The sequence below is a fragment of the Hippichthys cyanospilos genome, chromosome 3, assembly GCF_059441005.1.
Source record: "Hippichthys cyanospilos isolate Australia breed blue-spotted pipefish chromosome 3, RoL_Hcya_1.0, whole genome shotgun sequence".
NCBI classification, from domain to species: Eukaryota; Metazoa; Chordata; class Actinopteri; order Syngnathiformes; family Syngnathidae; genus Hippichthys; species Hippichthys cyanospilos.
The window spans coordinates 2,115,470-2,141,127 of record NC_142371.1 but is presented as its reverse complement, the minus strand read 5'-3'; the positions used below and the strand labels follow the sequence as shown (position 1 = coordinate 2,141,127).

General features: G+C 38.9%; 1 protein-coding gene across 1 annotated transcript; it reads right to left on the bottom strand.

The window, feature by feature from the left end:
* Window positions 1–321: 321 nt before the first annotated feature.
* On the bottom strand, window positions 322–25,416 carry LOC148425397 (ubiquitin carboxyl-terminal hydrolase MINDY-3-like). Its single transcript, XM_088410257.1, has 16 exons — window positions 25,289–25,416; window positions 24,557–24,861; window positions 24,336–24,415; window positions 24,195–24,255; window positions 23,923–24,129; window positions 23,380–23,431; window positions 22,786–22,900; window positions 22,621–22,694; window positions 22,418–22,497; window positions 21,242–21,312; window positions 20,180–20,260; window positions 9,883–9,955; window positions 7,611–7,683; window positions 5,014–5,101; window positions 3,082–3,153; window positions 322–1,056 (listed from the first exon to the last, which is right to left on the bottom strand). Exons 2-16 carry the CDS (start codon window positions 24,648–24,650, stop codon window positions 907–909), a joined length of 1,371 nt encoding a protein of 456 aa, XP_088266383.1. The 5' UTR covers window positions 24,651–24,861; window positions 25,289–25,416; the 3' UTR covers window positions 322–906.
* Between the last annotated feature and the right edge of the window lie 242 nt (window positions 25,417–25,658).

Below are 25,658 nucleotides of genomic sequence, written 5' to 3'. Positions count from 1 at the left end.
AGGACCAACAGTACGCAACATGGTAAAATAAAAACTACTTGATGAATAACTAAGTGGTTTTGGACAAGTTCATTCAGGCTGTGTGCAGTACAAGACAAATATCCGTTGAAGTGTACTAAGTGAGAACACATCATCTTACACCATTTTTATCAGACATTTACCTCACCATCCCGGAGATTTTGTGAAATATTGCTGGCGAGCCTAAGCAGAGTGCAAACATGTGCGGTGAGTTAGTGATGAAGGGATGCATACGGGTCCGGAAACTTGACGGTTCCTTTCCTGACGATGGCTGGAGGAGGACTTCACATTTAAACAAGAGAGCAGGATGCCAAAAAAGTGTTTATTTCACAATCTGAACTGTGAGCATGTTAATAAATACATGAGCGCCTGGGCAACCTTTTCAATGTGGTGCATGAGGTACAGTGTCTTGAAGACATCGAAGAAACCTTCGCATTTCGTTGCGTGCCTACGTTGGTCCTAACATTGTAAACGTTTAACAGTGAGAGTGAAAGTCTGTGTGTTCTCACGTGGAAGGCTTTGGTCGTTCCTTTTGTTTTTCCGTTCGTCATACGTTAGAGTTGCCGCAACTCTATAAGCGCTCCTTGGTGTGATTGTGACACACTATAGTTCAACATAAACATCCCGTGTGACAAATAGCAAGCCGTGCTGAACAGACAATAGCATCATGTAAAGGTGACTTGAATCTAGATAGAAAGAACGAATCTCAGGCATAAATTTGTTGGGAGTCTTCTGTGTGCATTTGTGAAGTTCTCATTCATCATGTTGCGTGTGTGTGGTTGCGGTTCCAGTCTCTATGAGCCCCCGTGGAGCAGAGCCGCGTGCGTGTGTGTGTGTGTGTGTGAGAGAGATGGAGGCAGTAGTGGTCCGTTTCACGTACAAACAAGACTAGTTGAGTGATGGCGAGCGCTCGGTGGTCCAGAGCAGCTCGATGTAGGGCCACTTGGTCTGTAGGCAGCGCTTGACTGGAGTGTCGTCGGTCCGTACCATGGGGTCCTCAAACCCGAGCACCAAAGCGGTCCCTTCCACGTATTCTACCTGAAAAAACACACAAATGTCAGTCCCGAATTTTGAGATTTGTCATATCCAAAACATAGGCGGATACAGTGATTTTATGGACACAAACGCCTTTGAACACTTTTTTGTTTTCATCTGAATACCAAAATACTCAATCAAAGCAGCCCTTAAGGGGAAATACAGAATGTGATTAAACAAGCTCAGCCGCAGCTGAAAATGAAACTAACAGAAGTGCCTCTCCTGTTGATGTTTACGTTTGCACGCTAGCTTGTTTATTTTCTCGCAGTCTGCTCAATAAAAAGAAAACTCTGACAACTGGAAGATTTATAACGGGTATTCTTTTATATTCCAAATTTGGACAATGTATTGTTTCTTCTCATGGACATGGACTCAATCTCGTGAGGCATCTCATCTCATGGGATTTTGTCTAGTCTCAGTTTTTACAGTAGCTAAGATAAAATCTAGTGTTATCCCAATCACATTCTTTTTGCACCTGAGTACTAGTTTCCTGATTTTGGGGATCTGCTGATATCGATTCAATAGCTTGGTAAAGTGTTAGGGATGGAAAAATAGCATATTCAAGTTGTCTTATTTATTTTAGATTGTTTAAAAAGTTGTAAAGTCCCTTTTATTTGGCTACTTTTATTGCCTGCTTTATTATTAAATCGATTATGGAATGTAGTCTGCTCGAGGATGTGAACGGAATAAGAATTTCATTGTGTAGTATTACTATGCATGTGACAGTAAAACTCTTGAATCTTGAATCTCGTGAAGCAGTTGTATGAACCAAGTAGCCTAAAATATTTAAATCCGGGTATGTTGCCCTGTTAAATACAGGAAACAGATTTTTTTTTCTTTTAGAATTATCAGTGTACTTTTCCAGCCCTTAAAATATAAATCAAATGAAAATGTTCTTACCCTGATCTTTTCCCCTGATTTCGATCAACTGATAATTATGTGATCAGGCCCGATGTCCAATCACGTAATTGATATGTGAAAATCGCTACTAAAATCTGAATTCAAATAAAGCATACAGTATGCCAGTGGATGAATAACTATAGATCCAATACATTCCAGTGGGAAACAATATGGCATTATTTATTTTGTTTTCTCAGCTCAGCAACACACGGTGGCATTATCAATCTCTCTTACAGGCACTTGTCTTAAAGTGGTGTAGGCTGAGATGCCGGGTGTCGATGCCATTTTCGAGTAGACACGCCCATATGTGCAGACACAATAATACTTTAAATAAAATACTTTTGAGCAGCTGTTATACCCATTTGAGCCTATGGAAAAAAAAAAACCTTCTATGTTTCTTGTGGTATACCTCCTACACCTTCAGGTAGACGTATGGGAGAGTAAAAAAAGTTGTTTGACAGGCCCATCCATGCTGACAGCTGCTGAAAGTGATATTCCTGAGTACCAGGCTGGTCTGCAGCTACAGGCGGGTGCTGCGCACACCGACAGCCATCGGTCACAGCACTAAGCCTGTCTAATAGGCCTGCCGGTGAATATTTATCACAGCTGTACTGTTGACACTCACCTCTCTGCCGTAATGACTTTGAGGAACATGAGGCAAAAACGCCATGGAGTTTTTGGCTGGCTGGAGAGGCTATTAGGCTTGCGACGGCTACTGTTTATTCTGGAAGGGGAAGGGCACCGCCGACAGCGAGTGTGTGTGTGTCTGTGTGTGCATGAATGATGACAGGGAATGAAGAGATGCAACGTGCAAAGATGGAAGCATCACTGTCTTCAACGGGCATTTTAAAATTGATAAAACTTTTGATGAAAGGATCAATCGAAAAAATGACAATGCAAAAACACTCTTTAATGATTTGGTTGTAGAGATAGACTGATATGGGATGATGCGGATTTTTAGTTGAAATTAAAAAAGTGATAATTATTTTGCTTTTGGAGGACAAGAGATTATCTGAGATTCCCAGTTGAGAGACTGAAATTCTCAACGATTACCCAAAATAATTCTTGATAGTTTGGTAAGCGTTTACTTGCCGATTAATCGATTAATTATCGCCTCTACTGTCTTACCCTCTCGTTGTGGTTGGACTGTTTGAGTCCGTTGTAGTGGTAGACGGGAAACGAGTCCGGGATTCCTGAATCCTGGAACACAGGCCGGTAACCAGAGTGAAAAACATCCTGGAGAGACTCACAGGCCAGAACATAACGGTACAACTGGAGGTTAAGACCCAGAAGTGGAACATTTTTGACTTCAAATCCTGGCAGCTGACTTACAATCCTGCGTGTTACAATCTAGTGTAACTCCAATTACCACATAACAGCCAAAAGTAGGAGAACAATGACATTTGTGCTGACTTTGGCGAAAAGATACAGGATGCTAATAGGGTGTGTTGTCTGTGTGGCTCATGTTTGTATGCCTTCATATGAAACCCAAACCCTTGAGCCAATCCCACGTGTGTCTGCGTGTGCGTCCACTTGGCTAATGGCGGCATAATTCCTTTGCAGCTCTGACCTGCTCCTCTGGTAGGTCTCTAAAGCCCTGATCACTTTAACACAGGTCTCTCTATCTCAGCCTCATAAAAAAAAAAAAAAAAGACGGCTTAACTGCTCGTTCTAAACTCTTTAGCAAGCAGCATCATGATTGTGAACACACGCATAGATTTCACGTGAGACACCGCAAGAATTTTTGGAGCAAAAGCCTTTGATTAGCTGCAACAGCACTTGGCTGGATAGCCATGCTTTTGCAAAGGTGATCTCAATCTGATTTCTTTTTTAACCCTCCTGTTATGTTTCTTTGCAAGGAACAGCAAAATTGTCCCTTGGTCACTTTGACCAGGGGTGCAATTAGTTCCCCAAACATGTATGCAATTTTTTTCGGAAACAGAAATAATGTTTCTGGGTCGATATGGCCCATAGGCATATTTAATTATTATTATTATATATGTGAACTCACTCACAAAGTAACAAATAGAGATGTCACTCATGCATATTTTCTATCAATTATTCTATCGATGAATCAAAGAACTGGATAGATTTTTTTTCGCATTGAAAAGCATTACAAAACCATTCTTTCTCATTCAGAGTTTATTTACCAATTTGTGTTGTTTATTTTCTATTGTTTAGTCATTGAAAAGCAACTAAATAACTATTAGCAATATTACACAAAAGCAAGGGTGTCAAACTAATTTTTACCATGGGCCACATTGTAGTGATAGTTCTTTTGTCAGAAAGCCGTTATGACTGTGAAGTCAAATAAATTTGAAGGATAATCATCACACATTTACACATTTTAAAATCGGAGGCTGTTAAAATTTGTTCTAAATGGGTATTAATGACATAAATAATGTAAAAGTTGAAGACAAAAATTTTGCATTTTAGCCAGAAACTTGGAAGTCATAATAAACACTTCAAGGGCCACAATAAATGATGTGGTGGGCCGCATCTGGCCCTTGGGCCTTGAATTTGACACCTGTGCACAAGAGGAAACTGATGTTCAACTCATTTCCAGTTAAACAATAGGTCTAAACATTTACTCAGTTATTAAAATAGTTGTTGAATAATTTGATAATCAATTACTTGCCAATTAGTCGATTACATTTGACAGCTCTAGTAACAAGGCAATAATTAAATTCTACCCATGTGTTACGTTTATTTTTTTGTAATAGTAATAACATCCTGGTATATGTGTATTTAACCAAACACTTCTGAAACTACTTTTTGTGTGTGTTACCCCCCTAACTAACAAATCTTGTATTCCGCCCACCTTCAAAACATAAGTAGAAGTCTTGGGTCATTTTGACCCCGATTTTGTTTATTTATCAAAGTTGCAAAAATGTTTTAAACTTCAAAAATCATTCACAAAAATGCTGCAGATGTATATACTCAAAATTTAGTTTAACTTTCAATTTGTCAGTTTGACCCACAACATAACAGGTGCATTAATTGTGATAATCACAAACAAATGGGCATGGTAAAAATGTGTGGGTCCATCTTTGAACATACCTGATCAGGAAAGAATTCCAAGAGGAACGGGCCCAAAAGAATTATGCCCAAGTTCTCTGGATCCAGCTTGTTCTTTACCAGATTGACACTGGAGGGGAAGGAGGAGGGGGGAAATAAAAAAAAGAGAGAAATGTTAAGAATAGAGGAAAACATCACGTCAGCTCTCGTGAAGCCATGTTTTGGTGAGCGCCTGCGTGTTTTCACAAAGACTGTGGTGCAACTAAATATACCACTTTCCAGACATTCCTGTGTGTTAGATCAGCGGTATTATTGTTATTACCGAAAAAAAGACTCTTGTTCGATTGCCCTTTTAAGGCATCGGGGAAAAAGTAGTCAGCAACTACATGCAAATGTGATGTCTGTATACACGAAGTGCCGTTTTAAAAACGGCTTAGACGCCATACGGTGATGCATGCGATTTTCTCCATGTCTAATCCCTCCTTGAGTATAACGCAATCAGCTGATGTTTTCTCTGGAGCTGCTCTATGATTTAAAGCCATGCTTCAATCGGTTTCCATGCAGAGACACCGCGCGCCTTTATCTGGAATTGGTTTGAGGAAGTCACGCTAATTTCAACAGCGCATTAGCTTAGCTCGTATGAAAGGGCTGATGCGGTTTTGATGAAATTAGCAGTTTTTCCGACAATAATGGAGACAAGAGAAGAGAACGTTCAGCCACATGCTAGCTTGTAACATGTAACAAGAGATGAAGTCCATTTTCACATGTGCAGGACCTTCAAAACTTGTATGGAGTGATGTTATTTAAACATCTTTGGCTCATTTTGAAGAAAACGTTTGCTGTTGCCTTGGCAATGCAGAATCAGCCTTTAGCATGGAGATGGGAAGAAAAAACAGGTCTTTTTGAGAACCGTTTCCAAGAATTTGATTCTTTGGAATCATTTGTGTGTCTAATGATTTCACTCATTGATTACTCTCAATGATGTTAATGAGTAATGAGGTCACACACAAGAAGCATATTTTGGTTCTGAAATGTTATGTTGATGATCAGGCTCATTATGAAGCTACTGCAAAGCTTACTAATAAGCTAATCATCTGAATCCGGTGTGATGCAAGGAAAAACTTGGAAAACATGCAGGACACAGGCCCTCCAAGACTGGAGTTTTAACATTTTCATTTAGCTAACTGATGTATGACTCGTCAGGAGATTTCAATTGTGTCATTATTTTATAACTTAATAAGCCTAAGAAACTTGAGTCAACTAATTAAACAAAACTTGAGTCAACTAATTAAATATGTGGTAGGTAACATGCTTAACAAAACAATGTGTAAGATTTAGACCGCTTTTCATTAAAAAGAATAAATTAAATGATTATACATTTCAAAAACTTGCATATAAATGTGTTCTTAACAACCAACAGTGTGTTTTAAATATAATCGTAGGTCTAGTTATCATTAAATGATATTACATGGGGAGTGGCACTCCTCCGCAGGCTGCCATGTCTGTTATGGCTACGGACAATGGTAAATGCAGCACCTCCCGCTGTCCGTAATGAAAAATATGGTCTAAATCTTAAAGATTGTCCCTTTAATTAAACAGTGTACAGCCTTAAAGATTGTCCCTTTAATTAAACAGTGTACAGCTTTAGCATTAAGCGCATACATTACAAACATTCTTTGGCGCAAGGGATGCCAATACCAAGGTGACTTAATAAACTCCACTTTGCAACTGTTAAAAGGTAGAAAACATTCCATACCGATGATGTGAAATCACTATGAGTTCAACATAGCCCCAAGTAGGGCAAGAAACCATATTTGGTGTTTTAAACCTGAGTCAAAATGAACACATTAAATGTTAATTTTCATTACGAGGACTGCACTGGAAGAACTCGCTTAAATGAACCCAATCCCCCAAAACAGTCGTTGCAGCCTGAATAAAGGTGATCAACTTCAAACAGAAGGACACAGAACACGGAATACTTTTAAAGCTGACAATATCAATATCAAATGAACAGAAGCTGACCATCAAAGGAAATCAAATAAACAAAAACAATACAGGCATTGTAAGGTACCTGGAAAAGAAAAAAACATACAAAAACGCATGTCCGAGTTCTCCTAGCAGTAAAAGTACAAAACGAGTTCCATCAACTAACTGAACATTATTCAATATGGTACATTTGGGGCTGCTACACTGGTGGTGTGTGTGGCAAGCAAAGAGAGAGAGAGAGAGGAAAATAAAATACCCCCCATAGCGTGCTATGTTGCGTTGTGATGTGTTGGCCATATGGGGCTCTGCAGAGCACATCAGCGGTCCAAATACTCGACTATGCCCGTAGTCCCAGCGCAAGGCTTAACACTCCTTGGTGGAAAACGTGCTTCTGTCTCAAGCAATGCTTTTAAGTGTTTCCTCTCTCTTACAGGCTTTCTTCCTGTCGTTAATGTTCTCCCTCTGAGCCTCTGATTCAGATTTTTTTTTTTTAAGTCTGGCTATTTCAGAACAGTCGGCTCTAGCTGTACTTTATAGGAGCCTGGTAGTGAAACGTGAGCTGGGCTGTTGACCTGGCCTGGCCGTGACTTTTGGAGTGGGAACTTTAGAAGAGCTACAGGTGCCACACACACAAAAGACATGCAGGGACTTACTACTCTGGCTCCGAGACAAGGTCGAGAGCTTTCATCACATCCTGCAGCAGAGAATCTGGGATGAAGCCGTTATCTGGAAGGAGATACACAAAGATAGATGGATGAAAAAGTTAGACTGGGACACAAAAAAAAAAAACAAATGACCTTGACCCATACCGCACACATTTGCGCCATATGGGAATTAACTTGTGATGCGAGTCACACAAATACACCTTGCCCTTTCTCTATGACCTACATTCCATGGACATGATGATCACTTTACCTGTGAGGAGAAGCTTTAAATGTTAACATGTGCTTTTGAATGCGCGGCGGTCTGAAGTTGGAATGTGACTCACTCAAACATGAACGTGTGAGTCTATGCGGGCTCTTAATAGGAATGCTTCTCTCAAACGAGTCCACCTCACTCAGAAGACTAGAATTTATAAAGCGACCTAGACTGACTGTGTGGCTGCATCCTCATACCTGTTGGGAGGGTATGTGCTTTTTACTACTTGCAACACATGTAGCCACGCTGACTCGGCGTGTGACAAGTCAGATTTATAAGACGCCAATTTGGCACTCCAGTGTGCTGAAACATGGCTATAGAATGTGTGTAGTGTGTTCATAATGTATGCTATCATGTAGACTACATCCACTTACACATGTGTTTATGGTGGCCATTTAAATTTTACACAAACTCTAAGTGAAGGTGAGTGGGAAGGCACACTCGAGAAATAGATGAGTCAAAAAGAGGCAGACTCAATTTTTGGGTTATTTGTTGAACCAAAAAAGCAAGGTTAAATGAACAATCTCATCAAACAACTATACAACAATTGGGAAGTTTTGTGGGTTTTTCATTTTTGTTTTGTCGAAAGCAAACAAAAATAACCCATTAAAGAGACTGACACAACTTGCTGGGTTATTCATTGAACCCAAAAAGATGTGGCATAAATGAATAACCCACAAAGCAACCCAATTTTAGTTAGTTTTTTTTTTTTTTTTGGGGGGGGGGGGGGGTGGTATTTTATATAGCTAAACTCTAAATTGAATAACTATACCTAAACCTGTATCCTTTTTAACATTAACACAAAGAAAAAAAAAAGTAAAACAACTTCCAACAACAGTTATTTATTATTTTTTGCAGCATTTACACCTAAATGTGAAAAAAACCCAACAAGTGCCAAATATGGCAAAAACAAATGCTTTTCCCTGGGGTCATCCATGCCTCCCCACCCCTCGCATCGCCTCGCGCCCCTCCCAGGGGGGCTCGTCACACTATTTGAGAAGCACTAGGTTATTTGTTGAACATAAAAAATTGGGTCCAACAAATAACACACAAAACAACCCAAACATTTGTGAGATACTTTTAACCCAACAGTTTTTAGACTGTAGTTGCATAAATACAAATAAATAAATCTCAAACGGGTCAAAATGAATGAAGGGTTGTTTTTTATTATGACCCAACCTTTAGAAAGCAATTAGGAATAAATATTGCTGTTTTATTTCATTCATCTTATAATATGATCCATTTTCCGCAGCGGCTTATCCTCACTAGGTTCGCTGGCTTGCTGGTGCCTATCCCAGCCGTCCTGGGACAGCCAATCGCAGTCGCAGGCACACAAACAGTCATTCACACTCACAATCAACCCTGAGGGCAATTTGGAGTATCCAATACACCTACCATGCATGTTTTTGAAATGTGGGAGGAGACCAGAGTGCGGAGAAGACCCACGCAAACTTGGGATGAACATGCTATTTCCACACAGGAAGGCCAGGGCGAGCTAGAATTCAACATGGGACCTCTGAACTGTGAGGCTGACCTGCTAACTAGTCGGCCACCCAAGTTACAATTACAACTATTATATTTTATTCAGTAAATATTTATCTTACACAAGAGGTCCTCCACTTTTTACATTGTACCAAAATGCTGCAGATTAGTGGTCGGGGACTAGTGTCCTAAACAGAAAACACTCCTTCCAAACCCATTCTTTTTGTTAATACTATTTCATCACTTTATTTGTCCTTTCCCCCAATAACCTGGAAGTGACAAGGAGGGAAAGAATGGGATTGTTGACCCAGCTGTACAAGAAGCTGAGCTCAAAAACCTAAACAACAACAGTGGAGATGAGAGAGAAAAGTCGTTCTGGTTGTTGAAGAGAAAAATATTGTTAACAGAGGAAGAAGCTTAGGGCGTTGTTACACCTCGCTAGATAGGCGAGGAAAGCTACGTCGATTATAGCATGTCTCCTCATTAGAGTGAGCACGTAATAAATACGCTGGAGCAATTGATTACCTTCAGGATCAAATGACTGAAAGACCCTCCTTGCCTGCTCTGATGGACACTCCGGACCAACCAAGGACATTTCCTAAAGGCAAGAAGACACATAGTATATTGAGTACAGATGGAGAAAATGAAGTGTGAGACCGTACATGGTAAGATGAATGTTTGACTTAAAATGTCTCGGATTTTCAGCAAAGCAAGCAGATAGGACACGCGGGAAGTGTAAATAAAATGGATGTTGAGTTTCTGGCGATGTAACGACTCGGTGTGTGTACACGCAGCGCTCTGGTCATGTAAGTTGAACATACATGTGTGTGAGCAAGGGGCCAGTGTAATCACTGGAGTCTGCCAGGCTATTAACTGATTTTCTGATAAAGTCTGCTGACTTGTTATTACTGCAAACATTCAATCAGGTAATCAAGTCCTACACATAAACATGATTCATGAGAAACTCCGGGCTTTGTTTGTTGGTGAATTTCACCCAGATAAGATTAGCAGTAAGAAAATATTAAACTGTAATTTTTGGATATTCAGTCATTTTGATAGGTTCCTTAGGATATTAAATATAGGGGACTTGAATCCCGTCTTAACTCCTGTTTTCTGACGTTCCCAAACATGGGTATCAAATATCGAGAATGAAAACATGCCTGTTATTGTTTTTCTTCTGATGTAAAAAAAAAAAAAAAAAAGAATAAATCACTTGAAAGGTGGGACTGACTAGTTCCAAATACCAGTGAGTTTTGGCCTGAAAACCCACCAGAGGAATGAATGTTAGTTTCCAACATGTCAGTGCACCCCAAAAATACATCTTAATAACTAAGTTTCTGAAAAAATGGGAAAAGATGTTGCCTCAAAAAGAAAACTAACCTTTTCTGTCTTTTGTCGCCAAAGACCTCAATGGCAGTGAATGAGTTAATAAAAGAACTGTCATTATTTCTAATGACCAACACTGGACTAACACAAAATGCCTTGCTGTTGCAAATGAGCCCTGGTCATCTCAGTTATACTTGGCCTTTATTAACGCTTGATCTGGACAGGCAGCTAAGGTTTCACGATCCACTTATTACTGTGCTCAGTGTTCACTCGGGAGGGAGACTGAGCAGAGATGACTCCCAGCTGCTTTTGCTTCAAATACAAAGAAAACAGACCAGTCGACACGGTGATCTGTCACACATACTATAGCCTGCCCTGATTTGTTAACATTATAGGCTTCATAAATCTGCTGGGAGATTTGTCATTACCTAAAATTGTCTGTCCCACAAGGAATATAAAAGGTGACCGATTATCATTGTTCTAAAAGTTCCTTGTTGAACATTAAAGTTGAAGTCTTGTCACATCAGCTATGCTGATCAGCTGTAAACCTCAGTTGTAATGTTAAGTAGGGCTGTAAAAAAAAAAAAAGCGACCTCATCAGGTAAGTCAATTTTAAAAATAGGTTGACAAAGTATCCGCCTCGAAGCTCTGCTGGAAACATGCTTGCTTCACTGTTTTCTACATGGACCGATGCATGCAGTGGTGGCTATACACTCCCCAAAAAAACATGACATCACAAGTTTGGGATCATTTTCAATTGAAAAAGACCGACAAAAATAAAGTTACATTCAATTGGCGCCAAGTGTACATGGCGTATCACAGCTGTTGCTGTACTTAAGAGAAAATGTCCATATGTAAAGACCATCTTGATGTCCTCCTCCATTTTTTGTATTTGTTCACCAACTAGTGACCAAATGGTTGATCCTATTAATGTGCATTAGAGAGAGAAATCAAGAGTAAAATATGCCCATTCTGCTTGTCATGAAACAGCAGTAGAAGACGACTAACAGGAAGTTAGCAAACTTGTTGTGACTAACAGGTAGCTGTTGCTAATTGCAAACCATTTAGCACAGGCACATTTTTCGGTCTCTTTTCATATGTGAAGAAGATAATAAACAATGAGTATTTATATCCACTTGCTTAAACTCAAAAATTAAAAAAAATAAAAGTTTTGTGTGTGTGTATGTGTGTGTGTGTGTGTGTGGGGGGGGGGGGGGGGGCTACTTGATTATTAGAATAATAGGGTAATCAATTTTAAAATGATAGTGACAATAGTGACAACTCTGGTGTTAAATTTGCTGTTATGCAAGACACAGAGGTGCATTTAACATTGGACAACAAAGTTCCGCTGTAGCTAATTGTCATCCAAGATGTTACCTACAACCAAAAACAGACATCCAACACATAGTTGTAAAAAAAAAAAAAAAAAAAAAAAAAAAAAAAAAAAGCATTATCACTGTTCAGTAGGTTCTATGACAAAATTGGTGAGTTCTTAGAAAATGCAAAGTAAAATAATGTCGGCCCAAATGACGTGGTTCTGTGTGTGATGACAGGTCTGCTCGGTTGCCTTTGATCTGTGTTTTATTAGAGGCCTGAGGAAGATGCTGCTGAGTTGAGAAGCATGGGGAAAACATGGGGCAAACATACTCCACGGGGAGTGAGTGTGTGCGTCTCTTCTTGGTGCCATTACATTAGTGTGAGTATGTTTGTGTCTGAAACACGGTGTAATTACCCAAAACGTTTATTTGCCTGGATAAAGAACAACTATATTCAAGTTGCACATGCAGAGATCCTACAAATGACACTTAAAACAAGACATTATATCAACAGGGCAAAGTGTGTTATGTGTGTGGCCTTGAGGAACACATTCCATTCCCCAAAGTCCAACGTTTTTGGCTGGAATCCTTGACCCTCTTCAGAGAGCAACAACAAAGCTTCTCAACACTAGAACAAAGTTAAGAAAACACAAGGCAAAAATCAAGCGTGTCCTATTAAACTGACACTGACGTCAGACCACGAGAGGAGGATGGGGGGGGGGGGGGGGGGGGACTGTACATATGCACCAAAAAGAAAATCTATAGACCAGCCATTTTACATTATTTCTCACTATACCTAAGTTTTGTCATTTGAATGAACTGCACTTGAGACGAATTTACCTTGCGCGACAAAGCTACTTCAAAATTTGAAGTACTTCCTTTTTGTCTTCCATCCTTCCTTTTTGCCCCCGTTCGACCCTTATCTCCATATGCATGAAACTACATGAGTGCAGCAATTTACCTCCGGTTCGCCCAAATAGCTATTGTATGCTCCGAGAGGCTCTGAGTGCCCATGGAGCAAGTCTGAAGTCTCAGTTTCAAGACAACAAAGCCGCGATCTTGTCAACTGCCACGACTCCAAAAAAGGAACACTACAAGACAACCTAAGAAGATTTGCTCCATTGATACATTCTGAATGGCTCTCAACTCTCTAACTCGAATCGGGACATCGTATCTCAGTCGTTTTTTTTTGGTACATGAGTTTCAGGTGTGCCAGAAAACGGAGGTGACACCACAGAATGGTTCTGTAGCATTCTTAACGGAACAAATAAAATACACAGGGGGAAAGGACGACTAATGCAGCGCACACACAGCCTTTCAGCCTTCCACAATGGCCTTTGGTCTAAGCTGTCAAAGATTATTAATGACTGTTAATGTACACCGCTTTGCTACTTTTTGCTTCTACAATGTCCTCACCTCAAAGCTCCTTGAAAGCATGACATTGTATCTTAAATTTTAACACCATGATATATTTGTAGGAGGCAGTACACTGATTTTCTGGTCCCATACAGTAGTTCTCAATTGAGGATACAAGAGATATGAACTTAATCCCGACAGTTTAAATAGTCTGACTATGGCTTTTTCAAAAATCAGACAAAATAGCCAACAATTGCAGACACGAACTTTTTACCTTCATGTACTCTAATCATTTATAGCAGTTGTATGCATATAACAGAAGTGTTTTTTGTTTTTTTAAATATAAATCCATACCATAAAAATCCATACCATAGCTTAGTGTCCTTGTGTTGGTAAGACTTATGGAAGTGTTTTACTTGGACAGGTTCTATCTACAGTGACTTGTAATTTCAGGGAGAAGGCAATCAAACTAAGGGCAAAAGTAATCCTTTGAGAAAGACAAGATATAAAGGCTGTAACAGTTAATTTTTACAATCTGATTAGGTGAGCAATGCTAAGATGTTGTGTAAAGAATTGCCCTGAGTGTCATTACTTTACACAAAAACCTAAAGTCCCAGTTTGTTTAAAAAAAAAAAAAAGTACATAGGACAACATAAACTAAACGATAATGTGGTAAATGACACCCAATCAACTCCTAGTGATAAAAATGTCCTTTTTTTATGACAAGAACTATGCAATGCAGTTTGTGAGTTGAAAGGGAAAACTTTCTTTTTTTTGTAACAATACATTTATTTAGTCATAAGGAATGAGTAACAGGCTGGACCCTGAAGAGTGAAAATTCACATAATTGATACCTGTCAAAATGCATTGGGAAAACGAATGCTATTTTATTCATTGTAATTTTTAAAATTAATAGGCCAATTAAAAGGTAATCATATTTTCTTCAAACGTCTGCATCAAATAATGCATGTCTGTCAGAGCACAATTCTAACTGGATTTCTGCAGGTGCAAATTTGTTTTATTCTATTTATTTTATTATTCAAATGCGTTTTATTCTTATGATGAGAACAGTACACATCAATATTCATATCAAGGGCAATTTTATTTTTGTATTTTTTTTTGTATCATATTAATAGTAAAAACTATTTTGGACGTGTATAGTCATCAATGGCACTGAATAAGTTAAAGCCCATGAAGAGGTTTTCTGTTATTTAATGTCATGGAAGTCTGTGCTCTCTCCATCAAATCCTTTCACATACAGTACACGTCTGTTTCTGATGGCATGGCTTTAATCACCTTTTGTGGTTCTGCCAACAAAGGGGAGCAAATTTGACATCAACTCTGTTTGCACTCTGCACATATGTTTTCTCTGTCTTGTACCAATCCTTGAAGAAAATTTGCAGCGTGTGTATGCATCCACAGAGTATTCTCAGGACACAGAGCGCCAGCAAGGCTGTTCTCTCGTCTAATAAATCACTGACCCAGGACATGACTACTGTACAGAGCCACACACACAAACACACCTGTAACTCTCTTTAAGTAGAAACTGAACAACCCTCTTCACTCACCAAGGAGGGCAAAGGTCAGTGAAAAATGTCACCCACGCGCAGGCTTTTCCAGAATGACCACTGCACTGTTCCTTGAAGGACATCCTGACCCAATCGCTTCCTTCTTTTCAGTACCCATTGGGGTCCGATATACTAAAAAGACTTGTGGAAGTGTTTTACTTGGACAGAAGCACAAGATATAAGGGCTTTAACAGTTATTTGATTGTCACTATATTTACAAAATTAATTATTTTATCAAATAATCAGATACACATTTCTTTTAAAGTGTTTCACAAACTCATTTTTTCTCATTTAAAGGTTAAGTAGTTTTTTTTTATTCTGTATTGTTTGTTGAAAAAAAAAAATCAAACCGTATCACTTGAGAAAGATTTGTCGTTGTACTCTTCAACCGTTCTGAATCTGATTGAGTCACGGTTGGTCATTGTAAGATCAAATGTCATATTTTGATCCAACACAAAAGATGAATCCAACAAATTTCACAAAGGACTACAGAATTCCGAATAATTACTGCTAAGAAGCTGAAATTTGAGATTTCCATCATTTTAAGTTCAGCAATCACACTGTCTGATTACTCGATTATTGAAACAGTTGTTGATTAATTTGATCATTGATTAGTTGCTGGTTGATTCATTTTGAAAGCTCTAAAACTATCATCGATGAATCGAAGAAAATGTTTTAATTTTCACATCTTTATTAATCATTTTATTATTCTCAGTACAGAAAGCGTGCTTACATGATTGGGTTGCTGGTTTACTCCGTAATATGCCAGAAAATTTGCAAATGCCTTATTCTGATTCAACACTGCTATCCAGTCTGCTTTCACAGGGGACAAAAGAAATCAGAGAATATCTTCTGTCAAATGACTGATGAATCAGATTTTGTTTTTTATCCAAGGGTTTTTATTTGCGTTTCTTCATGGAAACAAATATATTTTTTTTTTCAAAATCATAGCACAGAAACATGTATTAAATTTTTATTGAACAATTTGGTTGCTGGTTTGGTCGGAAACATTCTAGATCGACATAATTGATCATTAATTTCCAAAGTGAGCGATTGCAAATGTCTTACTCTGATTCAACGCTGCTAATTAGTTTGCTTTCACAGGGGACTAAGAAATTTGAAATATTTCCCGTCAGGAAGCTGAAATGATCAAAGATATTTCTCAATTAGTTGTCGATTAAACTGCACGTCCACAACATACATAACAGTACTAACGCGGTCTCATTAATCATAATCAACTCTTTTCCTGGCATCTCAAAGACTGATTGAGTTACAGGCAAGCAAACATTTCTCGCAAGCACACAAGCAAAAAGTGTTAATGGGTAGAGAGATGGTAGTATGGCCTTTGTGTAGGTAGATTTGATTTAAAAAAAAAAAAACACTAATGTTATTAAGCTAATGGTCAAAAAAGCCACAGTCGCACACTGGTGACAACTCCAGGGAATACACAGCCGTCCCCAATGGCAGACAGAAGGAGCGACTAACACATCAGAAACAGGGATCGGATGTTCAGCTTTTGTGGAGGATGTCTATATTGGGACTAAAAGCTACATTAGCAGGTAGTAAAGCATTACCATCACAATGCCTGAGAAATCACAGTCTACTTCAAATAAAGCCTGAAAGCAGATTTACCGACAAGCCGAGCGGTTTTAGCGCATGTTAATGGTGGCAGAGCGTAGAGAAAGCCATCTACGGTACGTCAGAACACATACATGTGCATATATTCCGGTCCAAGGGTACAAATGGATCCAGATGGGAATTTTGGAAGCACTTTCACTCACAGGAAGTCATCCACCTGACCCACACATACACACACAAACGCTAATCAGGATTAGATTCCCTGCACTCACTGGAGAATGTGCGACTCTGTTTGTGAATGTCACTAACACCAGTGCAGCTGAGGCAATCACCAACCAACACATGATTCACTCAACTTGTAGGCATGTAACTGAGCATTTAATCAATGGCGTATTACGGGTATGATGTTATGAAGATGATTGCCAGGGATTCTTTTGTGTGTGTGTGTGTGTGTGTGTGTGTGTGTCCAGTACTTTGTTTCTTCAACAGAAAGGAAAATTGATTGGGTACACATCAACCAGCTAGCTAAATATATGAAACGTTACAATATCTTATGTTACTTTTTCAGGGACAGAGCTGTTTGAAAGCAGAATTGCCCTCGTGCATACACACTTTGAATTTGCACAAGCTGAAATCTGATGATTCTTACTCCAGAGGACCATTCATTGAAGTTGAAACAACACAGATGACCTCAGTATGAATGAGGGCATTCCACACAAAGTAAGGTAGCCCTGAGTACATTTGCATCTGCGACTTTGTTATTGGGATTGATCTAAGAATCATTTAACAAGTAACCCCTTAAATGGAAACTTGTTTAGCCATTTTCAAGCTAAACATTTATTCATTGTCCGTTATAATTTGAAAGTTCATTTATTCTCATGCACAAACAATATTTTTAAAGACACATATTTGCTGTTGACAGAAAATGACATCACGTGCTCAAGCCTCAAGTAATGACGTTTCAGAGCCCACCTGTTTTTTGAGGTCAGTCATGTATCGTTCCCAAGGCGCGACTAGGGCCAGTGCACTTGACACTCCCTGGCCACCCCCACACAAGAGGAAAATTTTAGTATCTGATTTTTCAGCCATTTTTACATACATACAGCATTCTTAGAGAACCTTGATTCCCGCCGCAAGTTATTTACACTATATTAACCACATTTTAAAATTAAAATGTATATAATTAAATAAAAACATATTACTTCCAAGTGCAGCTTGCCGACTGCCAAAAAGATGACTGGGATGGGCGCCATTAAGCCAGCAGCCCTTGTGAGGACAAGTGGAGAGGAAAATGGATGAATGAAAGTTATATTTAATGAAACGCTGACTGTGCAAGCTTCTCCTGACTGAAATGTTGTGTCACCTTGGCCACTGAGGGAAAAAAAAAGTACACCTTTTTAGAAGATGGGTCAATTTTCCTTAAAACTGCTACAAATTGACAATTTTCTATGGTTCTCATTTCTAATTTTTGATCGTAAAGCACCCACATGCTGGTATCGACTTCCCATCGTGAAAACCTGGTATCGATGCTCGCCCATCCCTAGTACAGTACTCTCGCCCATGCCTGTGTCTTGAGAGTACTGCACATGTGCTGTCCTGGTCAGTCAACAGCCAGTGGCAAAATGTTTCTAAAGGGATTCATTTTGCATGAAAATTACTCTAATTCAGTTATCAAATTAATTATAGACACAATAGTAATGTTTTACTGCTGAAAATAACTAAATGAGTTTAGTATCCCTTAGAGGAATCCAAAGAACATCAATCCAATGTTGCTGGTAACCTAAACAATCTGTTATGATGTAATATTTTCTGATGGACGGATGCTTTATACTTCAAAAGCAGGCCTATCTTGACATCTTTATCTGTCAAGCTATCCATCTGCTAAAATGCTTATCCTGTTCATGGTGACAGCAGAATTTCGCGTCGATCCCAACCATCCTATACTCATCACTGCCAGTCAAACACAATAATTGTGAAGGGCACATTGAGCCGGAACTGATCTTCCACAACTGCACAAGTCATGGATATCAGTGATTCCACCTGCGAATTAATTTTTCAGCCAAGTACCCCTAATCAGCACGAAGTATTTTTGGAGGGGGAAAAAAAAAGTAGATTTTATTTAACTCCAGAAGACTGATCGAGCAACACCAACTGTTTTATTTCTGGCTCATTTACCGAAAAATTTCATCACTAATGACAACGTGCATTCGTATAAATTTGAACAAAATTAAGGCATACGGTGTTTTGCAAAGGTGTCCCTGTAACACAAGCAATTTGGTTGTTTCATATTCCAATTAATTTGCTCTTAAAACGAAAATGTCTGGTCACCGCATTAAAAAGCAGCTAATTTGATTTGCTGATTCCTGCAGAAATACTGTTAAAATGTCACATGTTGTCTGAAGTGCATTTATGTAGCTCCTGGAGTAGAGGTACACCCATTTGGAAATTGCAGCTCTATATGAACCATTACAGTTACCAAAGGCTCAATCATGAAGCTATCTGCAGCAAAACCACAGGGGGCAAAGGCCAAAGAGTTAGAGTTCAGGTGGAGCTGCACATCTATTTCATTAGTGGCTGCTCACGGTCAATCAGCAAAACTTTTAAAGGGAGCTGGAGTCATAACTAATATATTAATCACAAGCAGACCAATGCATAGTGGGTATGATTAGATTTTAGTTCAGACTTCCGTAGTTTCTTGCCACACATGGGAGTGATAAATACTTGAAAGAACATAAACAGAAACTGGAATATTGGTCTTGTTGCTTACCAGCAGATTGTGTACAAGGGATGTAGGGTTACACTCATTACAATCGTTTGAGTGCATAAAAAAAGGATTGAGTAACTGCATTTTATCGGTCTTAAAAATTGAATGAATTGAATTAACCTGGACACCAAATTTTCACTACTTCAGAGGCAGTGTTGTGGCCTTTCTGAAGTCTTCACCTCCTGTAATTATTAATATTTCCCATCCATTGGCCATGATCTCTTCCCACAAATGGACTCCAAACCTCACTCCAAACAAATACAAACGTTCATCAATCTCGTTCAAACAAACTCAACCGAGCTTCTTTCCAGGTTTGACATCACTAAAACTCCTTTCATTGTGTTCCTGCAATCCCTCCTCTGACATTTAAGCAAAGAAACACTGCCTGACCGTAATTTTGGAAGACAAGAGTTTATTTGACTGACATTGACAAGGAGTGCCTCTTGAAGCTTTGTTTGAGCTTCAATAAGGACTGTAGACTTATTCCTGCATTACTTACATCAGAACCGCTTTAGGGAAGAATGTCTTTGCGGTCAGTACAGCCACAAGTAATTATTACCACAATCAATGTGGCTGTTATGTACCGTACAAATGCACACGAGGCAAGAGGATGTGACACAGTCATGGTTTTATGTCACAGTTTGCACCGTGTTGGGCTTGCATGTTTAAAAAATGAAAAAGAAAAAAAGATAGGCGAAAAGCCAAGAAATAGAGCCGGCCATATATGACTATGTCTCTGACACTCACTCTTCCTTGCACTCACTCCTCCCTTACACTGATATGTGAGCTCACTTTATTAAATCTGTTAAGTGGGTTCCATATTTTGGTTATCCTAACCTGTCGAGAGGTCTGGCTTTTATGAAACACTGTGTGACATATGTTTAGACGATTATGGATGAGAGTATCGAACTTGCCTTTGTGAAAAACACAGAAAGGTGAGTTTCACTGCCAATGATCCAAATAGGGAACTTGGGCGACTTCAGGAAAGTTCCCACCTGAAATAAATAAGAAGATAGAATGTAGTTAAAATTAATATTCAGTAGATTCATTATCACTGTTAAGAATCATATTGTGTTTAAAGTCTGATGTGAGGTAATGAATTCATAAGAGATCCGAGACGTTGCATGAATTAAAGATGATTTCTTTCACAGTTTAATGCCACTTTGTAAAACAATATAAGTTACTGTTGGAATTGTTGTTGGCCCTATTTCATGCAGAAACCTTGTTTGAGCTATTCATTTTCTATACCACTTTATTCTGCTTAGAGCCATAGGAAGCCAAATAAGCAAACTGCACTGAAGTCAGGCCAGTGCACCTCTGCAAGTGTGACTCACATGTTTTTATTTTCTAAATACAGCAGCCAGCACTTAAATACATTAATACAATTGTCTCTCATAAAGTCAGTTCCTTGTTGCAGTTGAGAATAATAGACAACATTCTAGCGCTTACATTTTAAGGAAAGTATTAAGAAACTCTTTTAATAATCGAGTGTCAAAAAAACTAGTGACATAGCCGTGTGTGGCTGTTAAGGAAAAAACATTTTCACACAGTCAAAACATTTTCAAAAGTCAGTTCCTTGTTGCAGTGGAGAATAATAGACAACATTCTAGAGCTTACATTTAAAGGAAAATATTAAGAAACTCTTTTAATAATCGAGTGTCAAAAAAACTAGTGACATAGTCGTGTGTGGTTGTGAAGAAAAAAACATTTTCACACGGGAGTCTTATCAATCTTTTTCACTAATCGAGTGTCAAAAAAAAACTGGTGACATAGCAGTGTGTGGCTGTTAAGAAAAAAAACATTTTCACACGGGATTCTTCTCAAAAATTTTTTCGTTACAGCAAAATAATATGTACAGCTCCACTGTAAAACTGAGGTTGTGTTTATTTGTCTTTCTAGCGATGTTAACACAGTGGTATTCTCATTGAAAGTGTGTATTTTGTCTAGGGAATGTGTTTATATTTTGGTAACTGTACCTTACAGTAGCGTAGTGACTCCATGAGCGTGAGGAAGCCAACTGATGCTTGCTTATGAATACCGTGTAGCTCTGAACATGAAGACACACACAAGAGGACAGAGAAAAAAAAAACTGAATTGCAGAGCGTCCACATAAGCTTAAAACTATTGCCCTCTGGTGGACATGACTGAAAAACAACTCTTCAAAATTATTGCATAGGACGGGTCGGCAACCCCAACAATATCTAAAAAGCAAAACCACAAATCTGCTAGGAGACGCAAAACATCGACACCCTTGTACAAGCTTCATAATGATGGCAACGCATGCTGCTGTTGTCTATATTAGCCTACTATCAAAATGACTAATGAGCATTCATGATTAAATGTTTTATTTTCCCTACAGCCTATGCATCAGGGAGAGAATGCCGCACCTTCCATGTATTATGTTTTGTTGCATTGGTCAAATTATCGAAATACAATAAAGAAAACAGATGTCATTTTTATTTTGAGGATTTGAAAAAATAACAACGAACGCCATCCTCTGACCTCAGCAACAAAATCTATACTGACAAAAATCAGAAGAAGTCCCTTTATAAAAAAACAGCCAATTTGTCACTAAATATGTGCCCATGACAAGATTGTGATTTTACCCATTTAATTTGACTTGTGTTTCGGACATCAATGGACAGCTTCTCAACATCGGGCATGTAAGATGTTTTTGTCAACTTCTCATTACAAAGCAAACAATTCTTCTGCATCCGCAATGAAAGCAAATGATTTGGTCCATGAACCATTGAATCCTCAGTCTATAAGTTTCTCTTTTTTCCTTTGGGATCCACTGCATCAAACACATGCACACCCGCTGTTTTTTTTTTTTTTTTTTTTGCAACAGCCAACAAAAGAAATGTGCGTCACAGGCTATGACACAAATCTTAGTTAACAGAAATGTTGCATTGGAACATGTTAAGAATGTTTGTGGCTTGTTGGTCAACCATATTGAAACAAGAAACATTTTCCACTCATCTTTTTCAATTTTCATACATTTTTGAACAAGCCTCTGGGAGCCACTTGGGCGGTGCTAAAAAGCCGACTGCGGCTCTCGAGCCGCGGGTGCTGACCCTTAATGGAGGAGAATCATATTTGCTGTTTTGATTTGTTCTATAACTTTTGAGTATATAAAATATTTGATGTCTTACTCATTCCAGAACACTCTCGATCTCCATCCCAGACATTAGAGACCGCGTGGCCCGTAACGAGGAGGTTCACCAGACTCTGACTGCAAAATTAACAAAAACAATATCAATAAAAACACTTACAAATGATCTTTTTTAGCCATTATGAGTGTGTCCATGCAATTATCTATCATTTTGTGCTGAAGTGTTAAAAGGGGTTCGTGTACCTTCCATGACCATGCACAGGGTCTATAAGAGGCTCCATCGTGTCCTGTATCTCATTTCTAATATTCTCAATGCCCTGTAGTGACAAATATGTAAACATTCAACTCTTGACATTAAACATCAAACATGATGTATAAATCCATTCTTTTTTTCTTCCATAATTGTACCTTGGTAAGAATGACAGAGTAGAGGAAAAGCAAAACTCCACAGCACCCCCTCCAAGTGTGGAAAAGAGAAAGCACTTCTGCTTGAAGATCTGACACAGACATCACAACTCGCTTCCTGCAAAAATTGAACAAAACAAATAACATTCTTGGAAGCCATTAAATACTAATAATATGTTATGTTTCGTTTCATGAAAATAATGTATTACTTCATACATTTTTGTTGAAATACCATTTTACTCCAACTTGGAGCTTTACTATGACAAATATGGATCTTCGTTAGCATGCAGTGCCTTTTGTTGAATGTGGACTGTGCAGGCAGCATGCCCTGTGGTTTAGGATTAATACTGCTACGAAAAACAGCTTCATAATAATTTCCGCTGGTTTGTATTTGTGCGTGGCTCTGTGAGATTAACAGTAAGAAAGTATACTTGAATAAATAAGGAACATGATGAACGTGCTTACTCAGCAAAATGCAAATCAAAAAGTTGATTAACTGTCAAAGTGTGTTGTATTTATTTGTTTACAAATAATGGGAGGTGAATGGCTAGATGTAACGTTCAAGCATTGTTTTAGATGTCCAAAAGTGTCACTTACTGAAGAACACTGTGAAATCGCTCAAAGCCAAGGTCTTCAGCAGCCAAAGCAGCTAAGTACAAGAAAACAAACATACAGCAGATGTAAAAAGTCTATGCACTTCTGCTTAAATGCCAAAATTTTGTGATAAAAAAGGTGACAATAAACCATAATTATGATAATAATATACTTTTTAAGATTAAATCATTCACTACCAACTCACTTAAAAAGGTTTTTGGACTTGCATAGCTGTCAACAGCAGTGAAGGATGGATACTATAGTTGTGTGCCAAACTTATAAAAACCTATCTTTGACATCTATGGCATTCAATGTCAGTAAATGAGTTTATATGGTTTATAACCTGTATAGCTCAATTGTGAGAAAGAGAAACCTTGATAGAGTTAAGAATGCTTCTGCACAATTATGTTCATCTTTTTATAACTACAATGTAGCTGTTTTCAAAATAAAATCTAACTAATTAGAACTCATGTTAACAAAACCGTCAGTCTTCTGTCGTCATTATTCCAAATCAGAGCACAGAAGACAGCAAATGTTCAAACTCACTGGGTTGCTGCCCCTCTAGTGGTTGGCTGCTTTCTGGCGCTGGCATGTCCTGTGTTTGCGACTGGGTCTGTGCTTTCGTATGCGTGTGGGAATGTGGGCTTTGTCCCTTGGTCCACGACACAAGGCAGAACCCTGTGGATGTGCTGGAACAGGCCGACTCCAGGATTTCACTCAGTGCAGAACACATGACAGTTTTCTGCTCCTCCTCTAAAAAGCACACATGATTTAATACGCATACAAAAACAATGGTAAAGGATCTTGATTTGGTGTACCCGTCATGTGTCTCCAGTTTGAAGTCTCTCGGTTAAAGAGAATAGTCTTTAAAAGGAAAGCCTGTAAGGAGAACAAAAAGACGCCTCACTTAATGTGTGCACTCCAGATATTCGATCAAAGGGTTTAAAAAGAAAGCATACCTGTACAGGTACAATTACAGCACATGGTCCCCCTTCAAACTGCTCCAGTGCTGTGTGCTCATGCTCACTGAACACAAACCCTGTAATCGAGATACAGCAAATATGCAGAAAGGTGGCATCCTTTTTCAGTAAGGCCGTGTGCATGTGCAGTTGTGGTACAAGAGATATGAGATGACACTAAATGTACTCTATGTTGCAATTAAGCACACACAACATCGTACCTTGTGTCCATCTGCGGAAGATGGAAGCTGAAACTGCCCCGCTTGTTGGTCTCCCCCACACTAAATCCACCAGCTCTTTATTTATGTCTGACATGACCAATTTTTCTGCAGGCAGATGCACAGCCACTCACTATGCCTGCAACTTATATTTGTTGGGTCCAATTTTTAGTCCGAATGATAGTCCACTGGGCAGGTAGAGCCTGTGGCATTGGCCACAAGCTACCTGTGGAACAAGACAGCCTTCTTCTTTGAGCTGGCAGAACGCTGGTTGGTACAAGGAATGACATTAACGTGGTCCCGTTAGCCTGCACGTAGGTTAAAAAACAGACATGCTAAGCAGGGGTATACATGTGAAAAAACTTCATCTAATAAACAAAAACGGACCGGGATAGGAATAAAACTAGAACTGCACTTGAAACACAAAAAAAGCAATTAAAACTGGAAAGCTAGCTGATCGTTACAAGGGTTACAAATAACGAGTAAAATGACGACAGTTGACAGGGGCAACACGAATGCGTGACTACCTTGTTTCATGCTTGTGCATTTACTACGCGTGTGATACATTTTGAAGCCCAAATGTGTTTGATAGGTTATGATAACGCAAGTTAGCATTAGCATTAGTACGAGTACCAGCTAACCTTGGTGTTGATTAGCAATCCAATTTACTGACACTACGAGAATAATATTGTCGAGTATTACCAATCGACAGTCATCACGCGAGGGCCTACTTACCAGAAATACAAATTCGAGTCAAGCTTCCTTATTGATTGTGCGATGTCATTAATATGAACGCCTCTTGTCATTCGTATTTACAACGGAGTCCGAAAGCCTGTGCGTAAATGTAACGTGCTTTTTGATTGGTTGAACTCCAGACGCGTCCCTATGCGTCAGGGGTGCGTTCTCAACATCTTGTGCCATTGGTCCATTTGTTTGTCATTCATGTCAATCCCGCCTTGCTTAATAGGTAATACCCAAATAGTCATACAGTATAAAATTTATACTGATTACTAATGTAGGTAAAAATGAACAAATGATGGTCTTGTGTTGTTAATTCGCGATCAGTTTTTCTGTCGACAACGCGTTTATTGCATTTTGTATAATT